Raw genomic sequence first — 23,078 nt, forward strand, 5'->3', positions numbered from 1 at the left:
TGTATGATGGACATGAGAATATCAGGGAGTTTGTCGAGGAATGCCGAACGAGGGGTGGGGGTGGTGTTTTGGCTTTAGACTGGCAAGCTGCTTTCGATGGTGTGAAAAAGGAGGTGCTATGGAAGTTCATGAGATGGCAGGGTTTTGGAAATGAGGTCGTCATGTGGGCCCGTTCGTTGTACAATGGTGCTGGTTTTAAAGTATAAATTAATGGGAAGTTAGGCGTCTTTGTCCGCTTGAACAGGGGCATTCGACAGGGATGACCCACGTCTCAAATGCTTTTTGCATGCATGCAGGACCCTTTTACTGGGCTGTTTGTGGGCTGGGAGTAGATTCGTCGTGGGGTTCGAGTAGTGGTCGACCGGCCCTTGTAGGTTATGTAGATGATATTACTGTGCTATTACGTACGAGGGAGCAATTGGGTTTTGTTGGGAGACTTGTTGATGTATTTGGTAAGGTTACAGGGATGTGTTAATAGAGAAAAGTCGAAGATTATGAGGTTGGGAGAGTGGGTGGGGGATGGGGTAGGTCCAGAGAGGTGGACGGTGGTTGATCGTATCACTATATGTGGTATTCAGTATATGCGAGAGGTTGATCAGACGAGGGCATGTAATTCGGGGAGGGTGGTACACACTGTCTTGAGGCGCTTAATAGTCTACGGCCGCGACATTTAACCCTGCACCACAGGGCGGTGGTCATTAACGTTCTGCTTTATAGCAAAGTATGGCATGCTGCTGCACTGTATCCTCTGTTGCAGGGGGATGTCAAACGTCTTCTGCATAGAGTTTACAGATTTTTGTGGGGCTCCGGTTGCGATTGGCTCACGAGAGCGGTGGTAGAGACACCAATGCATCCTGGAGGGTTAGGTCTCATTCCTCTAGAGAGGCTTGTGTCATAGCGTGTTAGTGTTATGTGAAGCGTCGTTTTCTCCGACTGGGTGGGATGCATGGAGGGTTAACTGAAATGTATCGCGACCTTCGCAGGTGGTGGGGAGGGAGGGATTTAATTAGGTGCGAGTCGATGCTCCGCGTGTTATGCGCATGAGGGACGTGCGGCGTGTTAAATTATGTACCTTGGAAAGGGCGGGTATGGAGAGAGTCGTGGTGCGAGTTAAAGGAATGTACCCCATGTACACGTGGAGTGATATATGGAGGCGGGTTCAACAGTTGCGTCTTCTTGCTCAAGTACGGGAAGTCATTTAAATTTTTGCATGGAATCTTGCCGTTCGGGGTGGTGTTGTATAATAGGCGTTTGGGGGAGGACCGGCGTGCGGGGTGGAGGAATCTGCTTTTCACGTTGTGTATTTCTGAGACTTTAGGCATGGTACGTGAGTGGTAAATTAGTAGGGCTTTGGGCTTGATGGGGGGGATGTTTGTCGGCGCTCCGAGCGTTGAGTTTTGATGAAGGTGGTGTTGACATGCGTGTACAACGTGCGGTGTCGTACGTTGTGGCCGATTATATTTGTGTCATGGGCTGAGGCACCTTGAAGGTAATAGAATTCGGGTTTTAGCGGGAACGATTTATAGGACAAAGTGTCGAAATAAGTTGGTATATGAGGGGAGATGGGAGAAAGACTTCCCGTCTGAATATAAAGCCTTGGAGTTAAGAGAGTTGACATAGTTTGTGAGCGTTCAGTTGGTACTCTAACGGGCTGGTCATCTGTGACTAATTGTGTATAATAGTTATGTGAATGTTTTGTTGTCTCCGTGTGTATATGTCTCCTATGTTATGGTGACGTCGCTATATCTGTTAAGACTTTGTATGTACAGAAGTTATAAGGTCTTCCGTCATTTATTTCTCGATACAAGTCGTTGGTGTATATTTGTATAATGTGCTTCCTAGCAAAAGTGATCGGTTCTTATTGTTTGTTTTATGCCGTAGTTATAGTGTGCTTTTCAGTAATATTATTTTATATTACATGAAACCGATTGCATTATTATTTTTCATTGTTTCATTTGAGATGTAAAATATCACATCGTAGATTAGTTTTGTTATATTGGATGTTTTTATTTTTGTGACTTGTTTTCCTTCTTTGAATTGTAAATACCTATGTCTATGTTAAGACCCCGTGATAATCGCCTAAATTAATGTTTGAGTATCGTGGTGCTCTGTTGGGCACCTGAGATCTTAGATGAAGTCTTGAATACGTGTGTTGACAGGCGGAAGCCATACCTAGTAATGTGCCAGATGTTGTGTCATGTTGTGTATACGTGATTGCTTGTGTATGTGCGTAGTTGTGTGTGTTTGTATTTATCGCAATGTTTTATTGTACAATCTTTATAATTTCCAGTGTCTGATTTTTTTTTTGGACACTCTTGTTCATACCCTTGTAATGTTGTGTTTTTATTATATATAACCTTGTTCGTGGTGTTCTTAAATAAAAAGAAAAATATCACTGTAATGGATAGTGTGTTGTGTGTGTGTGTAATACCACTGTAATATACGGTGTGTTGTGTGTGAGAGTGTATTACCATTGTACTATATAGTGTCGTTATTATGTGTCAGGGTTACTGGGATTCTTGTGCATTAATTAATTATTCGTGTATCTTTTTAATTATTTCTGTCACCTTGTATCGCATTGTTTTAAATAAAATAAAAAAAAAATTCTTCAACGGCCTCTCAATTCAAGGGGGGCGTCTAAAGTTCCTGGGTCCTCTCTGAAACCTCAAGCAGAGGCTAAATTCAAGCTCCAATATACGAGATACTTTCTCGACCAGGTAAGGCTTCCCTGACAGACATCACCTTGGAGTGAGGGAGAGGTTGGGTGACTCAAACTGCCTCCTGGTACTTAACATGGTTGTACCAGTAGTTTAATTGCACAAAATATTTCCTACCTATTAACATCGCTAATTAATTCGTGGTCAGATCATGTTATAAAGTAGAATATCTTCATTTTAGCTATTATTGAAGATACATATAATATAACATTAAGAGAAAAAGCCAAATATAACCATATTCTATCGCACTTGTTGGGGTTTGTCAACCAGGGGCGTAACAATCCCCGACACAATCTGAAGCATTGGGCTATACTCGAATCTACCAGGCCATCCCAGTGTGACTATAGTTGCTGGAGGGGAGCAGGTGTGATTTCAGAGCCAGTTAGATTATCCCAGAGACTGGCTCCGTCAATGAACTTTTGGTCACGAACTTCAACATTGTTCCAAAGATGTTCAGGGAGGATCCCTGCTACAAGTTTAGTGGATGCCACACATGAAAACAAAAAAGCAGGAAGTGCAATCTGTGATGCCTTGCGGACCCTAGTAACTCCTAGTCTGATTGGAAGTGAAATCCGTCTTCTAGTTAGGGTGAGTACTTTTGTAAATATCTGCCTCAAGATACTTTCGTACTCGTGTAGTATAGGGTTTATATAAGAAATATGTAAGCCTGGTTGTGAAAACGCACGAAAATGCATATGTTTATCTCTTATCTATTTTCACCACTGGCATTTTTTCTTATATGTGATGCCAATTATTGAAAACTAACGTACTTCCTCTAGTCATGTTTTAGAATGAACTTAACGCATTTTATCTCTCTCCTCCTCCCTTCCTCGTTCTCTCCCAGCAGCCCAACGAACAGAGGAACGGGTGGATTAAGAAAGCCAGGAAATATGATCACGGTAAATGAGTTTAAGAAATACTGTTATAAAATTTGAGCTCAAAGAAGCATGCGGAGTGAGAAGAATATATGACGAGTCGCTGACGTGAAGTATCAGAGGGTAGTGGATGGTGGTGGAATTGTGGACTGTAGTTGTGATGGTATTGTACTGGTGGTGGTATTTGGCGAGGTGGAAGCGACATTGTTTTGGTGACAACTATGATTATCCATCATATTACGTGACATCAGGAAATACGTGTGGTATAATTGGCAATAATTTTATTTGGTTTGTTTGCTTTAGTGGCCATGAACTGCATGAAGTATTTTGAAGGTTGTATTCTACTAACACACCAACCATTCCTTAATCTTTGGAACAGTGACTAAATTACAGCTAACTGTATACACACACCGAGACATAAACTACCTCTCGGTGCATTTTCTGTGTATATATCCTGCTGGCCTCAGTATATATACAGCAAGAAAAATACATGTCCTTGTATATATCGTTTATCAATTATTGTCAATACATAGGTATTAATTTATTCCAAACATTTACGTCGCACTTAGAAACTAGCTAATCGACTATTTTTGTAGTGTTACATACAAAATGTTCCACATTGTATTGTTTGTATTATTCGTTGAAAATGGAGGAAAATTCACTATAGGACTAATGTTCACAAATTCTCCTCTCGAGGTTCGCGGGGATAATGGGGGCCAAGGAAATCTCAAGCTATTTTAAGGCGATCGAATTTATTACGTACTTAAAATATCCTCGCTTCCGACCCCCCCCCCTCCCATAACAATGGTTGATGCGGGAGGGCTGGTGGTGTGGTAGAGGGGGATGGGGATAGAGGCTCGGAGGTCGGAAGGAGTTTCGCTCTCATCTCGCCCAAAAATCCACTAAATACAAACTTAAGTCAGACGAAAAATTGCCCTCAGCCACACCTCCCACAAGACTCTTCCCTAGTCCCTCTCTCCATCACCTTTCTCTTCTCTACCTCCCCTTCACACCTCTTTCCCTAATCTCCTTCCACTACTTTCTTCCATTTCCTCCCATTCACCCTTTATTTTTTGCTAGGTCTAGATGCTCTGTTTCCCGATTTTCCTTCTCATCTCTTGTCTCATTTGGCGAGTCAAGTGAAGATTAATAAGGCTCCATATTTTGTTACAAAGTGTGTGAGCAAGGAGAGTGCTGAAAAGAAAGGAAATAAATATATACGAGAGTACAGAATGGAGAAGGAAATGGGAACGGCTTCCGACAAGACGAGTGAAGAATAAAATAGGGAATAAATAAGACATGAATAGACAAGAAAGGCGAGAGAATAACAAAAATGAAAAGGGGATGTGAAAGAAGGTAGTAAACAGAGGGTAAGGTAGCGAAGGCAATAAAAAATGGAATTTAGTAGGAACAGAAACAAGGACGCAAAAAGCTTAATTAGGAATAAAGTTTTGAAGTAACATGTTGACATTTTAGAACTATATTGCCTCTTGTCTTCCTTTTCTAGTACATACACAAAACACAAGCCATGTTGGAGATAAAAGGTATAAAATACCGAAACGATGGAAAAAGCAGAAATGCAGTATAATGCAATCCTTTATTACACTTCGCCCAAAGTGGGTGAAACGTAGCATTTATTTTACCAATATGCCATGTGTTCATTAAATCTATTGTAATCTGCTAAGTGGAAATTTGAGGCCTCGACTTTTTAACTGAAACTGATTTATTATCAGTCTGTTTTTTTTTTAATAGGATGTTATGGGAATATCCTTTTGTCGGTTTTAAGTGCTTGACAATGAACATCAATGGTTTGAGGTCGCAGAGAAAGTGTGAGTGGTTTAGGGAGTTTTTGGAGCGTCATGGTGTTGACGTTGTGTTCTTGCAGGAGCATAATTAGACATGGTTATGAGTTGAAGGTGGAGGGATATAAGGTGTATATTGAACATGCGGTCAGATTGAAAGGTGGTGTGGCTATATTGGTAAAGGAAACTAGCCCGTTGGTTGTCAGGCATTGTGAAAAGGGGGAGGGGAGGGTGATACGTGTGGATGGATTATGGGGTCAGGTAAAGATGACGTTGGTGTGTGTATGGACCGGCAGATGGAGACGTACGCGTTAAGAATAAATTTGTGAGGGACGTGTTGGTTTACTACTTGCGTGGATTGCCAGGGGTAGCCGTGATAGGTGATTGGAACTGTGTGATAAGGCGTAAGGATGTGGAACCGAGGGGGGCGGGGCATTGTATGGGAATATTGGGAGAATTGTTATCAGGGGTGGGTTTGATCGATATCTGTGGGGGGGGGGGAGGTAGAACATACATTTATTAGGCGTGGGTATGCTGCTAGGCTCGATCGTTTGTACGTCCCCAGAAGGGTAGTAATACATAGGGTGAGGGTGTTGGATGTGGTATTTTCTGATCATAGGGGTGTTATGGTGGATTTGGGTTGGGAGGGGTTGCCACGAAGGGGTAGGGGGTATTGGAAGTTAAATGTAAAGTTGCTGCATGAAGAATATAGACAGTCATTTAAACAGTTTTTGGAGGGGTTGGAGGCAGAAGCGCCTGGGAATGGTGATCTGGTTAGATGGTGGGACTCGGTGGCGAAATCAGGTATTAAGGATTTTTATGTACGTAATGGGAGGGAATATAATAGGTTAAAGTATGGGTTTCAATCTTATCTTGAGGGGCAGTTGAGGGCTTGCTACGAACGTGGGAGGGTTAGTTACCCGGTGGGAGATATTGAGGGATTTAAAGAGAGCATTAGGGAATTGCAAAATGAAAGATTTGATGGTGCACGCGTTTTGGCGGGGTTGGAGGTGTTATGGGGTGATAGGCCATCGGCGTGTGTATTGAGAGGACAGCGTAAGAGGAGAGCGGCGACGGAGATGATGGGATTAACTGTTCATGTGGGGATGGGAGGGTATAGGGAAGGGCAGGTATTGATGTCGACTGAAGGTATGAGTGGATATCTTGATGTATGGTTTAGGTCATATGCACAACATGTGGGTATACGAGATGATGCTTTAAGGGAAATGGGTGGTTATGTGCAATGCGAGCTTGATGGTAGAGATAGGGAGACTTTGGAAGGACAGATTACGGAAGGGGAAATTTGGCAAGCTATAGCAGGGGCAAGTTTAGGTAAGGCACCGGGTGTAGACGGGTTGCCTAATGATTTTTATGTTAAGAATTGGGAAGTATTGAGGAGATTTTTAGTCAGATTGTTCAATGTAATGAAGGAAGATGGGGCAATGGGTGAGCAGCAAAGGACTGCTGTTGTCGTATTAGTGCCGAAGGGTGGACAGACCACGGTAGATTACCATGCAATACCGCTTATGTGCGGTGATTATAAGTTATTTTCAAGGTTGTTAGGGAACAGAATCAAACAGGTTTTAGGTAAAGTAATTGATAGAGGACAATATGGCATACCGGGTAGATCAGTGAATGAAGGGCATGGAGTTATTAGGAGCTTTATAGAGCATAGGGGGGAGGGGGTGTTTTGGCTCTGGATTGGAGAGCTGCTTATGATAGCGTAGAAAGGGATGCATTATGGAGTTTTATGCGTTGGTTGGGTTTCGGGAGGGAAATTGTTTCTTGGGCAAAAACTTTGTATCTGGGTGCAGTTATGAGAATTCAGGTTAATGGACGACTAGGTGATAGCATACAGATGGGAAGGGGTTTGCGACAGGGATGCCCTCTGTCGCAAATTTTGTTTGCATGTCTTCAGGAACCCTTTTATAGGGCAGTTAGGTGGAGTATAGCGAGAGCGAGGGTTGGTTTTGCACGAGAAGCGGAAGCGGGTATAGTGGGTTACGTGGATGATACGACTGTCTTGGTGAGGGATGTGAGGGATTTACATAAGGTAGGAAGGGTGATAGACGTTTTTGGTGAGGCTACGGGGATGAAAATTAATGTAGTAAAGTCCAAGTATTTGGATCTAGGGGATAGTGTACATAATGGTGAGACTGTTGAGGGTGGGTGGCGTGTGGTGGATCAGTTATGTGGGATAGTGTACATGCGGAATGATAGGGATGCACAAGAGGCAAATTCGAGGCGCACCGTGGATGGAGTTTTGAAAAGATTGGGAGGTTTGAGGGCAGAGCAATTAACGTTGCATCAAAGGGTTAGTCACGAATGTCCTGTTGTATAGCAAGTTATGGCACGTGGTGGCAATATATCCGTTACGACGGTGTGAGGTGCAACGGTTGCAACTGCGGGTATTCAGATTTATATGGGGATCGGGTTGTGACTGGCTAAGTAGAGGGGTGGTGTCGCTTCCCGTTAGCCAGGGGGGGCTGGGGCTTATACCTCTTGAGAAGCGTATGTTGAGTGTTTCTGAAAAGGAGGTTTGTGAGGGGGGGGGGTGAGCGGGGGGGGCCTTGAAAGACTGCGCATGGATATGCAACGGTGGAGGGGTAGGGATTTAATGTTTGGGGAGGCTATGTTGCGAGTTTTACTGAAGGTAAGGGATCCGAAACAGCTTAAATTGAAGGTTCTTGAGAGGGGGGGGGGTCTGTGGTGGCGGCAGTTGAGGGGGCATACCCTATGTATGCATGGGGTTCTGTATGGAAATGTCTTCAACAACTACGTGTAAAACCAAGTGTCAGGGAGGTTATGTTTAGGTTTTTACATGGGATCTTGCCGTCTGGGGTTATTTAATAGGAGATTAAGGGAGGGTGGGGAGTGCAAAGCGTGTGGATGTCCGGAAACCATATTTCACGCTGTGTACTTTTGTACTTGTTTAAAAGATGTGAGGGTCTGGCTAAGTAGGGTAGTTAGGTTAGTGGGTGGGGAAGGGTTACAGGTGTTGCGGGTGTTAAGTTTAGATATAGGTGGGTGGAGTCAGCAGGTGGTGAATGCGGTTGCGTATGTGGTCACTGATTTTATTTATATATCTTGGGCAATGAGGGAGGTGGGAGTCGGGGAAAGGATAGGAGTGTTAGGGGCCACGATGTATAGAACAAAGTGCCGCAATAGGGATCTTTATGGGGGAAGATGGGAGACAGCATTTACTGAAGGTTATCGTAGATTTAGGTTGAAGGATTTAAGAGATTTAAGTGTAAAGTAAGGGGTTGCGGCGGGCTAGTTTTCTTGAGTATGGTAATGTGTGTAGATGTTAGCGTGTGTGGTATGTTTGGTAATATAATAAAAAAAACTTTAGTGATGAGTTTGGTCTGGGTAGTTGTGTAAGATATGTTTTTCACATTGATTTTAAGAAGGTTTTGAATATAATATGTAAGTAGTGTTGTTGCAATACATTGTGTGTGAGAGGGTACATCTCACAGTATTTGTGTGTTTGAAGGTTTGAGGTGACACAAGGCATGATCTAAGTATTTGTTTTTTCTTTGTCCTCAAATGTGTTATACAAAGATAATACTGTGGTGTATGTGATGTGTAGGTTTATAGGTATTCAACATGCTTGTTGTATGTTCCCTTTTCGATACTTTGTTTTAATTGTCATTTCAATGTACTTTGTATAGTATTATACAACGGTATTGTTCTTTGCCATATGAAGTGGGTTTTTTTTTTTTTTTAGGTTATGTTCTAGGTTTTTGTATGTTGAGATGTACTTATAGGCTGTCAGCACCCTGATATTGGTTTTTCATGGCTATGTTCTTGACGTAAGTTTTGGCTGTATGGTATACAGATACATCTAGCCAGTTTATAGACGCATTCCTTTTGTGACTGAGATTTTTGTGTACGGGTTTATTGTAACTGTAATGAGTCGGTTTTGAGATCTAAGCTGTTTTTTTTTTGTACGTTTATTTGTATTTTGGCATATGTCAAGCTGTAAAGTTAGGGATAAGTATGTAGATGTTCTAGTAGGATTATGATGTTAGGTTTTGGTTTATTGATTAATGAGAAGGCTGGAAGTAATTGTTACATTTTCTTGTATATATTATTTTCAATTGTAATGAGTCTGTCATATGTCAGGTTATGTAAAATTTATATGTAAGTTAGGTTTCGAGTCATTGAATGTTTTAGTTCATGACCCTGTTACTGTGGTTATTTGTAGCTATGTTCTTGCCGGAAGTTATTGTTGTATGTTATACAGCTATATCTTGCAAGTATATAGGTGCAATCCATTGGTTAGTTATTGTGTTGGGTTTCTTATGTCAATGGCCGAACCTTCAGGATTGAGATCCATACTGTTTCCTTTTATTTTTATGTATACTGTATTGGTTATAAATAAAATATAAAAAAAAATATTAAAAAAGGTTTGAGATAGTTTGCGCCAAGCTCTTCTTGTGACTAAATTTATTAGACCAGAATAGTCGAGCAGGTTTTTTTTTCTCTAGTTGGTTCTGTAACATAATGCTTTAATACCTACACTAAGTGCCCACTCCTCATAACCAGCCAAATCTTGATATTCAATTTGAAATATTTACTCCATCTATTTCAAAATCACACATACATACACATATATATATATATATATATATATATATATATATATATATATATATATATATATATATATATATATATATATATATATATATATATATATCCTGCTATAAATGAACTTTATTTCAGACGTCTCATTACCAAGCCGGCAATTAATTCCAACAATGGCTAGCCATTCGCTTCCCACCCACATCTTAAGCAGAATGTCACATTTTACAAGTGTTCCACCCCTTTCACTGATAATTTCAACACCTTTACTCACCGTTACCTCCAACACTGAAAAATTATGTAATAACTCATACTCCAAGTCGAGATACCACTCGTCCTGTCCACAAAAATCCGTCAATACAGCACCTAATAAGATATCCTATTCTTTCTGTCCCAGTCATAAAAGGCAAGATCAGCACAACTCGCTTAAGAATTTCTAACAAGAATGTGTTTACCACTAGGTTAGGATAGGCAAGGTTCGTCAGGAAACAGGACAAATGTTTCCTGGCGCGGGTCTTGGTCAGATGATGACCCGCCTTTGGAGCTTTGGTCATCTGACCGAGGCCTTCCGCTGGCTTACCGGTCCACCCCTTCAAAAATTATGGTCATTTATAACCATGTACGTTGTGGTGTACTCCTGTTGTTTACCACTGTTTGCCTTCTAGTATTACTTACCGTTAAGCTAGAACTGTCAGGAACTGAATAATACCACTTTAGTGGGACAGATATATGAAAATAGTTAACAATAAATTTAATATAATTCTGACGTACCTGGAAGGTGGTGTGTATATGTCCCTCGATGAGCTGTGACTCACACTTACCTGTAATTTTAAGAAATTAACGAGACTAGACAAAAAAAAAGCTAAAATTTTATATATACAGTATATAAAACAGCAACCTGTCACACTTTTAAATAAACTCTCGGTTTCACGACATAATTGTCTGTTATATTCCATAAATATGCACAGTTGTTACTCACCTTGTGACGAAGGATGAGGACACTTGGGTCTCGCCTCGTCTGGTCCAGCCGGGGGACCTGGGACTGGCAACACCATTCCTGTATATTATTTTTAATTTACTATCACCACTTATTTTTTTCAAATCGGAGTCAAAAAATATCTTAAATGAAGCCTTAAGGCAATTATAAATCAATTTAAAACACCATTAATATTTCTGCTTGCAAGTTGATCTCTAACAGTTTTTTTTACAATTGCAGCTAATTTCCTAGTCTTTATTTTCAGTTCAAATTTTTTTTGTGCAGATTCCTAATTTATATATTACCTCTTATTCCGAGGAACATTTCACAACTTTCTTGCCACAGTAACTACTAACTAACCAAAATGGCTGAACATTTGTAACCTATGTTATTCAGAAAATGAAATTTATCAAACTGTAGGAGTCCTATAATTAATATGGCACAGAACTTGGTGGCAAAATCTGAGTATTATCTTTTAACTACATATTCATGGGGATGCACTAAACCCGTAAGGATTATAATGCTCCTGGGGTACCGTAAGTCATCAAGTTTGTTTGAAGTGAGAAAGGGGAGGGTATTTTTCTTCAGCATTCCACAACGGGCAAAAATTATTGGAAACTTTCATCCTAGCGGGTCTCGACAAAGATTCACTATCACTATGATCTCTGATCTCTTTATCACATATCTCAGACACTGCAACACCATGGGATCTTGATACAAGGAATTCTTCAATATTTGTCCAACATTTGGACGAAGACCTACTTAAACTAGTGGATGGTTCCACTGTGATCCCGCCGCCTCCTTTGACTCGACTGACTACAGTATATAAGCCACTTCTCAGGCCATATGCTGTACTATCTACGAGATTGATGGACTGAACACAAACTCCAGACTAAGGGTCTGAGTACCTCAAACTACTACTCTCCTCGCACCTTTTTGCTTTGTACTGGACTGATGAAGCCACTGTGTGGCGAAACGTTTCTTCAGTAAAGATTCCCATACGTTGCATGTGTCTCAATCTTCAACTTGTCGGTTTTCAAAACCATTTATCAGTGTTTAACTTTATTAGGTTATCCTAGGACCTAGGGGCCCTTATACATAAGCTACTATACAAGGTAAATGCAAAAAAAAAAAATGCTTGTGTATTAAACCTAAATACTAACTTAACCATATTTATTAAGACTGTACTGTCTGCACTGTGGTTTCCACGTTTTTTTTAATTCAGGCGTTATCCCCTACTGTTACGGTATTATAATTGGATACTTTTTAAACATTCCACACCAAATGAAACCTACCCTGAATAATGTAAATAAAGAAATTTGCTGAAAATACTAAGTCAACTTATGATTCAAGGCAGGTTGATGTGAACATATTACAAAATAAAATTTATTTAACACTTCAGAAGGAATTCTTATGAACATTATATTTGTACACATTACGTGTGGGGGGGGGGGGGCAGGTTCAATTTTTCATCAAGAGCCTCTCTCTCCCTCCTCCTTTGAGGAAGGAGGGAGCCATCTTTCAACTTCACTAGTTACATTCATAAAACCACTGAACATGTTTGGTTCAATTGTTCAGCAAATACCAGAAATAGCCACTTAAAACGTATGCCTTTAGGCTTTAATATTTTTTCATGTTATTTCCTTATTGCGTGGAATTATTATTAATCACCCTTTATGGATAATTCACCTACATTAAGTGTTACGCAGGTGATAAATACAGCGCCACTTAGTTATCTGTAAATAAGTGTTAATACTGTACAATGTAGTAATAAGGCACAGAACGTTAAGCAGTGCTGATCAGTCAAAACTAAAGACTTGACAGTAACAGACGTGATTACAGTTACATGGGTAAGGTTGACGCATTAACTAATAGTTTAAGTAGAGTGAAACAGTGATATGAAATATTTGTTGCTATGCATTGTAAACTATAAAATTGGTGACTTTAGTTGCCGAGTGATGGGGATTAATGTCCTGCGAATAGTACGTAAATTTGCTACAACCTACTTTATATCTGTTCTCGTTCAATAAGCTAAAACCGTTACTATACTAACTGTGGGCAAGAGCCTCCGTCCCTCGCCTGCATAAGAGCACCAGTCTGTCTTCGACGGAATGATTATAACAGTCATAGCTATAAGGCAAAAAGCTAGGATCAGTCTGCAGGGAAGAAACCAGTGCAGGAGGTAAGCCTGACCGATTAAATGCGTTTCGTGAAGCACATGATAGCCAATCGAAAACAAAAGCTGCAGTAAAATGCAGTGGAAGTAATTGAGCAGTCAGCAATTTGTTGTGTGTGGGGGGGGGGATGCAAGGGCAGGAAGGGAAGGGAAGACACCTAAATCTCGGTGCGCAGGAATTTTTGCAGGTGCAGACCAGAGATGATGCCGGGAGCCAGAGGAACCTAGTGCTCCTGGAGCAGATATATTTTAATAGCATTAGCGTTCTTTATGATGGATGTTTAATCTCTACACTTCAAGTGAGGTAACTTGATGCTGAAAGGATCTTGACAAATATTTTGAGCTGCCCTTCCCTAGTAAATATTTGACTTCTTGCATGCTTTTTTCCAGTTGGAATTAACCAATATTATTATAATCGAAAGAAGCGCTAAACCACAAGGGCTATACAGCGCTAATTAACCAATAGAAGCCAATTAGTTATGGGAAGCTCTAAATCCGAAGGGATCATACCACACCTGGGATAGGGAAAGCAATCAAATTTGATACGAAGGGAAGGGTATTCTAATTAATTGAATCAGGCGCCCCTTACCAGTATTAACACCTCCCACCCCTTCTCTCCGTTGCTAAATGTATGTCTTATCAGCCTACATTTAAGACATGACTCAGACATAAATAAAATACTATTATATTCTGCAAATATTCAGTTACGTGCTAGTAGTTAACTTTACCAAAATGTACTTTTTCCAAATAATAGGTTATTTTATTACATCAGTTGTATATAACTATTCTATTCATGGGAGAAGCGCTTAACCCGTAAGGCTCATACAGCGTCGTGAGGGATGAGTCAATAAGGTTCGATCTAAAGGAAGGGTAGAGCCAATTCCTCGGATCAAACTCCCAATCAGCAACATCAAGGAACTTCCCTAGGTTTATAAAATACTAAAAGCAGTCTGCTGTCCTAGTCATTTTTTTCTAAACATTGCATGAACTCCTAAAGCACTCCACATACAGACTATGTATTCTAGCTTGTGTAATTTACAGCTTCTCTTCACCATAGAGTTCAATTTTTACAAGTTACATAACACCTACCTCTTGTTTCTTCGCCCCAAAAAAGCGTAAACGGTGAGCAAATTCCACCACACTGTCGTGTACGTAATGGCGTCACCGAGTGTTTGCTAGGAATCCTCCCGCCAAAAATCACCGCGTCCGGATACTCTTCCGTGACTTTACTAATTCCTTCTACTGTTATTTTGCTCTTATTTGCAACTTTACCGCAATTCGTCTATGTTATAAGATTTAAATTATGACTTAAGTATTCCATAAAATTATTTTTTACAGATTATATAAAAAATTATGACCGTCTTTCGGAACATAAATACTATTTTTTTTTTTTTTTTTTGAGAAACACTCGAACACATGGCACATTTGTCGTAATATCTTGCATCGCTTGTTAGCGATTTTTTGCAAATAAAATATTATATATTTATAAAAATGGTGAAAAGTAAGACAGGCGTAGTAGCGGGTGAAGATGTAATCAGTCCATCAACCTTGGAGAAAGTTTTTGAGGTGTTCAGTCCCTCAGCCTGGAGTGTTCAGCTCCATAGTTTGGAACAATATGAAGCTGAAGCATAAGAATGCCGAAGGTGAGTATATCGAAATACTGGTAGATGCCGAAAGCCTACTAGTGCTAGGCAAGTATGAGAGGTACTCGAACCTGATTTTCTCCCGTTCCCAAGGAGCTGTATGACAACTTCAAGTTGTACGGCTTCTCATTAATGTAATAATAATAATAGGCTTGTCCACCCTTCACTGTTCAGGAAACAGAAGGTATAATGAGGAAAAGCATAAAGCCCAAATGAAAGGTCAAAAAAGATTAGCAAAACAACCATTAATTTTTATAGGGGGGTGGAACCCTGAGCCAGCGGAAGGCCTTGGTCAGATGACCAAAAGCTCCAGTGGCGGGACATCATGAGACAGACCCGCGTCAGAAAACACTTGTCCTGTTTCCTGACAAACCTTACCTAACCTAACTAACATAAAGCCCGATCATCACAACAATAAGACATCCAAATAAAATTCCTGCCAGTCAATGGAAAATGAACAAAATGCAATATTCGCCAATATATCGCTCGCTAATGTACCTAAATCAATGAAAATCATTGAAATATCGAAACCAGGGAGAAAAGTCCACAAAAATCTACAGCACTTTTTTTTTTCCTAAATAAAAGGGAAAATCCTTAAGTTTTAAAACAAATATTTCATTATTACATGACTACTGCCAATCATTCACTATAAAAAAAAATGCAATGGCAACCCACAGATTAATTCAACATGCAATTATATCATAGGATACATGAAAAGCACACGCATACACGACCAGTTACAACTGAAGGATGGAACATAACCTTGTACAACTTAATTAAGATACCACGAGCTTACCCTCTATTTTATCTGACTGAGTTTAATAAGTTATCTCTCTTAATCTCTCATAGTAATTAAAGTAAATTCTCAGTAATTAGAGCAAATTCTCAGAAAAATAGATGCACCTCTTGGTGTATATTTTTCTCTGGTTTTATATACTCTTGAGAACTTGATTTACTCAGTATCATGAGGATTAAATTCTGGTTCAACTCGTTAAGATTCTGAAGCATGTTGTATGTCAACGCAGAAAGACCAGTTTTTTTTTTTACCTCTACAAGATTCTGTGATGTTTAATTCGTCAGATCAGTTCTCACCCAGCTGTTGGTGAGGGTGGACGCAGAGCGTGCGGCTGGTGCCCTCTGGTGTCTGTATTGAGAAGTTTTGTTTTCTCAAGATGGCGGAGCGCAGAAAGTCAACACTGTCTGTGTGGAATTGTTGAAAGGTGCAATATACCAGGACACCGCTGACGTCGTTCTGCCTCTTGTGATAAGAGATACGTATGGAATCCCACGTGAGGATTTATATGGGATTTCTTTGAACGGCAACGCGAGAATTTTTGTGAAATTTGTGTCTGCTGCGTATGTGAGTGTTGTGGATGCCTTTCAAGAAAAACGGATTGTCATCAACGCTAGTCTGGAGGTGCGCCTGCGTGATATATCGGCAAGTTATACGTGGGTTCGTCTACGTAATATCCCGTTCGAGGCAGACGAGGTGGACATCCGTCGGACTTTTGGGCGCTATGGCACCGTACAAGCTGTCCAAATTGGGCGTTGGAGGATTTTCAGACGCAGGTCTACGTAACCTACCCAGGCCAGGTTCGGACGTGCCGACTGTGTGGTGCAACGGGTCATATGGCGGCGTCTTGTGAGCACCGACGAGGGAAACAACGGTCGGACCTGACAGACACTGCATCCAAAGATACGATGGAGGAGGATGAGCTGGCCCATCAGAAGCCCACAATGGTGGACGACGTGCTGCAGGTTTTACCAGCGGATGTAAAGTGGAGTGAAGCAGTGGATGCTGCAGAGGTGATCGTTTCGACGCTACCACCAGCGTCGGAGATCGAGGTGATTGGGTGCGTGGACAGTGCGTCACCTCCGGTGGAAGAGGAGGCACAAACGCCATTGATATTGCCCAGTTTTGAAGACTTACAGAGGATCCTCGATAGCCCGGCGACAGAGGGTTTACCGCCTACATTAGCGGTGTCGCCTGTGGTCGACCATGGTCTAGCGGGACGTGTGGGCGGTGAGGAAAGGCGCACGACTTTTACGTCTGTGGTGGTGACGGATGTCGAGGTACATAGAACAGACAGCGATGGGCTTATGGACTATGAGGGAGTGTCACGTAAGAGGCCCAGTACACATGTGGAGGATGATGTCTTAACACCGGGTCAAAGGTCTGGTAAAATGGTGTGGGCTGACGTAGCCAAGGGAGTTAAGGGACCCCCCTTAGAGAAGTTAAGTGGGAGTGTGGGGAAAACGGGCAGGTGCAGCAGTGGCAAGTCCAAGTCAGGTATAAAGGTGATGGGAAAACGAAATGAGAAAACCTAACTAGAGAGTTCAAGTGTATAACAATGAATGTCAATGGCCTCAGAGCAGAGGTCAAGAGACGTTGGGTAGAGGTATCGCTCAGACGTATGAATGACGTTTTTTTTTATACAGGAACACAATTTTCGGTGTGGTAGTGAATTACGTGTGCAAGGGTATAAGTGCTATGCGGGAAATTCGGATAATCTCAAGGGTGGGGATGTGATAGGCATAAGAGACCAGCCCTTTTAAGCTTGTAGCATGGGAGTGGGGCGGAGGGGGCCGGGTTGTGCGTGTGGTGGGTTCGTGGGGGAACATTCAGGTAGGTTTCGTGGGAGTATATATGCCAGCGACAACAAATCGACGAGTAAGAGGATTTTGTACGCGATGTTTTGGTTTATTTTCTCAGAAGTCTACCCTTAGTTTCTGTCGTGGCAGGTGATTGGAATTGTGTGATCCGGGAAAAAGACGTCGAACCGCGTGGTGGGGGGTGTAATTTAAGGGTTTTACGTGAGGTATTGCAGGCGATTGGTGTAGTGGATGTTGTGGGTAGCGACGGGTGGAATGTGGAACATACGTTTTGTAGAAGGGGTTACGCTGCGCGGTTGGACAGGGTTTATATCGCCAACTTAATCCGTAGTGGCAGGGTCGATTGTGTTGATCTGGGTTTCTCAGATCACCGTGGCGTTCTGGTAACACTCGAGTGGGAGGGCGCTATCCGTGTATTTACTAGTTATTGGAAATTAAATGTCAGCTTGTTGCAAGGAGTCGATGCTGTGGAAGCTTTCAGGTTATGGTGGGTTGACTTCTGGAATAACGGGAATGGGATAGAGGATGTTGTAGAGTGGTGGCATTCAAAGGCGAAACATGCAATACAGGGTTTTTATAGATGGTTAGGGAAGGAGGAGTGTTAAAGATATGGGAAGCAAAAGTATTTAGAGGGACAGCTGCGGGAATGTTATGGTACAGGCGGGAGGTATGACCTAGCGGAAATAGTGCCTACATAGTCAATTACGGGAAATTCAGAATGATAAATTTCAGGCTTTGAGGGTGCGAGCTGGGATTGAGGAGGTGCTTTGGGGGGATAAACCCTCTGTTGGGGTTCTGCGTAGTTTCAGAATGAGACGTATGGCGACGACAGTTTTGTCAGTAGTGGTCGGTGATGACTTGGGTGGGTATCATAAAGGATAAAGGCTAGTTAATACTGAGAGCATAGGGACCTATGCAGACCAATGGTTTGAGAGAAAATGGAAGGGTAGAGACGGGAATCGAGAGGCGAGGGAAGCTTTACTGCGTGGCATAGTGGCAAATTTGAGAGACGTGGATCGAGAGGACATGGAGAGTTGTATATCGGAGGTTTCCAAGGCTGTTCAGGGACAGGCACTGAGGAAATCACCTGGTTGGGATGGGATACCAGGTGATTTTTATGTAGTTCATTGGGAACTGTTAAAACACATGTTGGTTCGACTTTACAATTCAATGAAAACTAGAGGTAGCATGGGCGGTGAAGCGGGGTTGGGTGTTGTAGTATTGGTACCAAAGGCCGAGGTCTGCGAATCTTTGGAGGCATATAGGCCCATCATATTGATGGGGGCGGATTATAAGATTTTTGCGCGTATTTTGGCAAACCGGATGAAACTAGTTTTGGACAAGGTAATATGGGAAGGGCAATACGGGATTCCTGGCCGATCTATGAGAGATGGTCATCGACGCCTCAAAAGTTTCATGAAAGATTGTAGTGGAGGCGGAGTCGTAGGATTGGACTGGGAAAAGGCTTTTGAGAATGTGGATAGGGAAACATTATTAGCTATATTATTGAAGCAGGGTTTCGGGGAAGAAATAGTAGCGTGGGTACGTATGTTATATACGGAGGCACAGGTACGAGTCCAGGTCAATGGGAGGGTGGGGTCCGCGATAGGCATGGGGTGGGGGCTGCGGCAGGGGTGTCCCCTCTCGCAGCTTTTGTTTGCCTGTTTGCAGGACCCCTTTTATAGATTGGTAATGGGTGGGGTAGGGGGGGAGGATTGTGCACAGGAAGAAGCAGTAGGAATTTTAGGTTATGTGGACGATACCACCATCTTGGTGCATAGTAGGAATGGTTTAGCGTTCATAAATAAGGTTATAAGGTTTTTTTAGCGATGCGTCTTCCATGCGCATTAATAGAGAAAAATCCAAACTTTTGGAGGTGGCGTCCTGGGTGGGCGGGACGTTAGGTACGGAGTATGGGTGGAGAACCGTTGAGCGGATAAAGATCTGTGGTGTGCATTTTTGCAATGACGAACAGGCGGCGCGTGCATTTAATTCATCCATTGTAGTTACAGCTGCAATTCGTAGGATGGCAGGATGGAGACCAGGTGATGTAACATTACACCAAAGAGTAATAGTTGTCAATGTACTGGTGTATAGTAAATTATGGTTTGTTTCAGCGGTCTATCCATTGATGACGGACTATGTGTTGCGGTTACAGAGGAAGGCTTTGGATTTCATATGGGGTTACCGTAGGCATTGGTTAGGGAAAGACAGTTATGACGCACGTAACTCGGGAGGTTTGGGGCTAATACCACTACACAGTCGTCTAATGGGCATATATGTACGACAGGAATTCCTAACAAGAGGTGGGGTCAGGGGAGCGAGAGTTGATGCAGTGATGAGGGAGGTTCGACGATGGTGGGTGGGGAAGGACCTCACAAGGTGCGAAGCAATGTTACGGCACTTATTGATGGTGCAAAACCCTGTGACAGTTAAGGCAGGTAAACTAGATAATATAGGTATAACATCGGCAGAAGTTATCGGTGCTGAGGTTTTCCCAGGATATCATTGGAAGACTATATGGCAGGGGTTCAAGAAATTGCGCTTACAACCACGGGTTAGGGAAACTGGTTACCGATTCCTCCACGGGATTTTGGCGTCCAAGGCACAATTGTACATTATGGGAATGACCCAGGATCAGACCTGTGCGTGGTGTGGGTGGCTGGAAACGGCGTTTCATGTCATACTTTTGTGACAGTTTACATAAGGTTAGAGATTGGTTCAAGGGTGTTCTCCGACGAGTGGAAGGGGGGGGGGGGTTGTCGATGCTTAGTTTTGAGTCTTGAAATGGGAGATTGCTCGGATGCTGTACGACGTTCTGTGTCATATTTGGTACTTGACTATTTGTCATGGGGTATGCGGGGGCTTAGGGGTGCGATGCGTGTCGAGGCGCTGATGTGTCATGTTTATAGGACGTAATGTAGGAATAGAGGTATATGGGCAATGCTGGGAGGGAGCTTTTTCGTTGGGGTATAGGAATCTAACGATGGAAACGTTACGGGAGTAATGAGGTGGGGGTAGGTATAATCCCTTGGTGGAGCCTAGGGGTTGGTCTCCCGGGGGGGGGGAAGAGAAGAGTTAGTCTTTTTGGCGTCTGGACTGTATGTTTTATTTGGTGTGTATGGTGAATCTGGGTGTAATGTAGGGTGAAGGAAGGGAACCTTGTGTGGTCTGGGGTATAGTGTCTTGCTGGCGTGATTGAGTATCATAGTCTGAGAAAGGGGGGGGAGTGGTACTCAGAACCACGGTATGGTTTTCTTATGCTGAGTCATGCTGAACCACAGAGGCTATGCCGTGTTTAATGTTTGTTTTACAAAATTTTCTAATTTCCCAGGTTGGTGTTAGTTGCATATAGTGTGAATTGTTTGGAGTTTTGTAATGCAATTGTTTTTTTGAGATGTATTCTGTGTGCACCTGTTAGTACTGGTTTTACTAAGTACGTAAGAGTCACAGCAATGTATGTAATGCGACCTGCGAGTCGTACAGTGTGCTGGAAGATTTGCGTTTTAATTATTGGTAGAAGTTTTAAGTGGGTAATAGTCTTAACATGTTTGTTTCAAAAAACACTTTTCCTATGTTGTGCTATAATTTATATGATGCGGTCTTCTTGAGTGGTCCATTATTGTGCCAAGTACTGTATATTACATGCCTCTCGATATCTTACTGATGATATTGACTATTCCACTTTTGTTACAAGGTATGGATAGGTAGAAAGCACATTTGGTAGTAGGGAATAAATTGGTGGGGTGAAGTGGGATCCTGCCGGGGAGGGGGGTGGGGTTGATGGACGACTGCTTTAGGATAACCATAGTAAAAGTTTGTGTATTACGTCAGTTGTAATTCTATTGTTTATGCCATGCATTATTGTAAGCAGTAAGATTATTTCCAGTGTATTATGCAGACACAGATTTTTACATATCGTGGATATTTTTTTGTGTAACCACGGTATAGCTTTGTTTTGCAGGGTAGCTCCATTATGTTTTGTTGATATTATAAGTCTTGGTCTGTATCCTAGGAATTGGGAAGGGGTTTTGCTTTTACACAGAATACTGATGTGTGTATGTAATATTGTTTATTGGATAGCAGTCCTGGTAACGCTTTCTCATTTTGATTTATATTGTTGTATGGATTTTATTAATAAAATATAAAAAAAAAAAAAATTCGTCAGAAAACAGGACAGCGTCTCCTGGCACGGGCCTTAACTAGATAAATGACCTAATCAGTTGTTAAGTACATACATAAGTGTATATCGCTGTTTATCCCAGCTAGGCTATACGCTCAATTTAATAAAAATCACTAAACAGTAGCTTATCCTAAGATTTTGGTACCCATACCAGGTAAATGAAGGTAGTTGGGAAATGAAGTGTTCTATTTTGCTTCGATCAAGAGCCTTCAAAATTTAGGCAGCTCCCTTGAAAAAAAAAAAATTGTTCAGTAAAAATCTTGGTAATAGTGTTGGCTTACTCCACTGACGTGTTTGTGGATATGATTAACGAGAGAGGCTCTTGTACATCGTAATTGGCGGTCGTTAGGTTAGGTAAGGTTCGTCAGGAAACATGACAAGTATTTCCTGTCGCGGGTCAGTCATATGATGACCCGCCTTTGGAGCTTCTGGTCATCTGACCGAGGCCTTCCTCTGGCTTACTGGTCCACCCCTTTAAAAATTATGGCCATAGTTATAACCATTTTTTTTTCATTAGTTTGTGGTGGTGGCGGCGGTCTTGCGCTTTGTGGATGGAGAATCGAGATCCACCACTACTTGAGCTCAATTTGCACGGCTTGATCACTTTACCTACTCCAGGGTGATTCCTTGATGCTGGTGAGGGGCTTTTGATACAAAGAATTGGACTTATCCTCCCCTTCCTTGGATCAAATCTGATTGCTTCCCATTCCCCAGGCACTCTTAAGACCCCAACGGGTTTAGCATCTCGTAAATATAATTATGAGCGATTCACAGAATTATACTACTGCTAATAATGCTACACTACTATTAATAATAATGGTATAATAGATGGTATTAATCTTGGTAAATTATACCGATAAATGTGTTTAAAAAGACACGTACAAACACTAGGATATATTAGAAAACGTTTCGGTCCTGGGACCTTGATGAAAGTCCCAGGACCGTAACGTTTTCTAATAAATGTCTTCCTGTTTGTTCTCTTGTCTTTTTAAATCATTGTAATAGATCGTCCATGTAAGGCTGTATAGCAGCCTCATTCTGAAAACTTGTTTTACTAATATGTGCAATTTTAATAAATAAATGCTTTATTATAGCCTGTTTGCAGTTATATTATTAGTAGTAGATGTATTAGTATATTCATGAAAAAGCCAAAAACTGTCGTGCAACCCCTGTGATATGACAGTTTATCAGGTTTAAATTCCTTAGATCAACAGCTCGTCACCAGCATGAAAGGTTTCTTTTGAAGGGTTCATCCCTATTTTGTAGTAAGTGGTGGTACTTTCAACGAATCCCAGTTCAAAGTTTGTAATTTTTGTTATTCTATGGTGTTGGTGTGTGCTGAGACTTACTAGGATTCGCGGGGAACACTTGATGTGATTCAGGGATGAGATACAGGGATTCATATACATGAAACTGGGGTTAAAACCTCTCCCTGTGGTTAACTTAACTCATGAAGTTGGGTCACCTGGTGTTTAGAATTTCATTTATTCTCACATTCTTGGTGGG

At 41.7% G+C, this 23,078-nt stretch overlaps 1 protein-coding gene across 2 annotated transcripts in view; it reads left to right on the plus strand.

The window, feature by feature from the left end:
- The first annotated feature begins 2,764 nt into the window (after positions 1-2,764).
- Positions 2,765-23,078, plus strand: part of LOC128702087 (uncharacterized) — a 35,400-nt gene continuing 15,086 nt past the window's right edge. Inside the window, exons 1-2 of one of the 2 annotated variants that reach the window (XM_053796094.2) lie at positions 2,765-3,305; positions 3,565-3,616. In XM_053796094.2, the coding sequence (XP_053652069.2) occupies positions 3,129-3,305; positions 3,565-3,616 (229 nt within the window). In that variant the 5' untranslated portion in view covers positions 2,765-3,128. The remainder of the gene's footprint in view (positions 3,306-3,564; positions 3,617-23,078) is intronic. The other variant, XR_011394304.1, reaches the window with a different exon arrangement.

Source organism: Cherax quadricarinatus, chromosome 83 (assembly GCF_038502225.1).
Source record: "Cherax quadricarinatus isolate ZL_2023a chromosome 83, ASM3850222v1, whole genome shotgun sequence".
In the NCBI taxonomy this organism is placed as follows: domain Eukaryota; kingdom Metazoa; phylum Arthropoda; class Malacostraca; order Decapoda; family Parastacidae; genus Cherax; species Cherax quadricarinatus.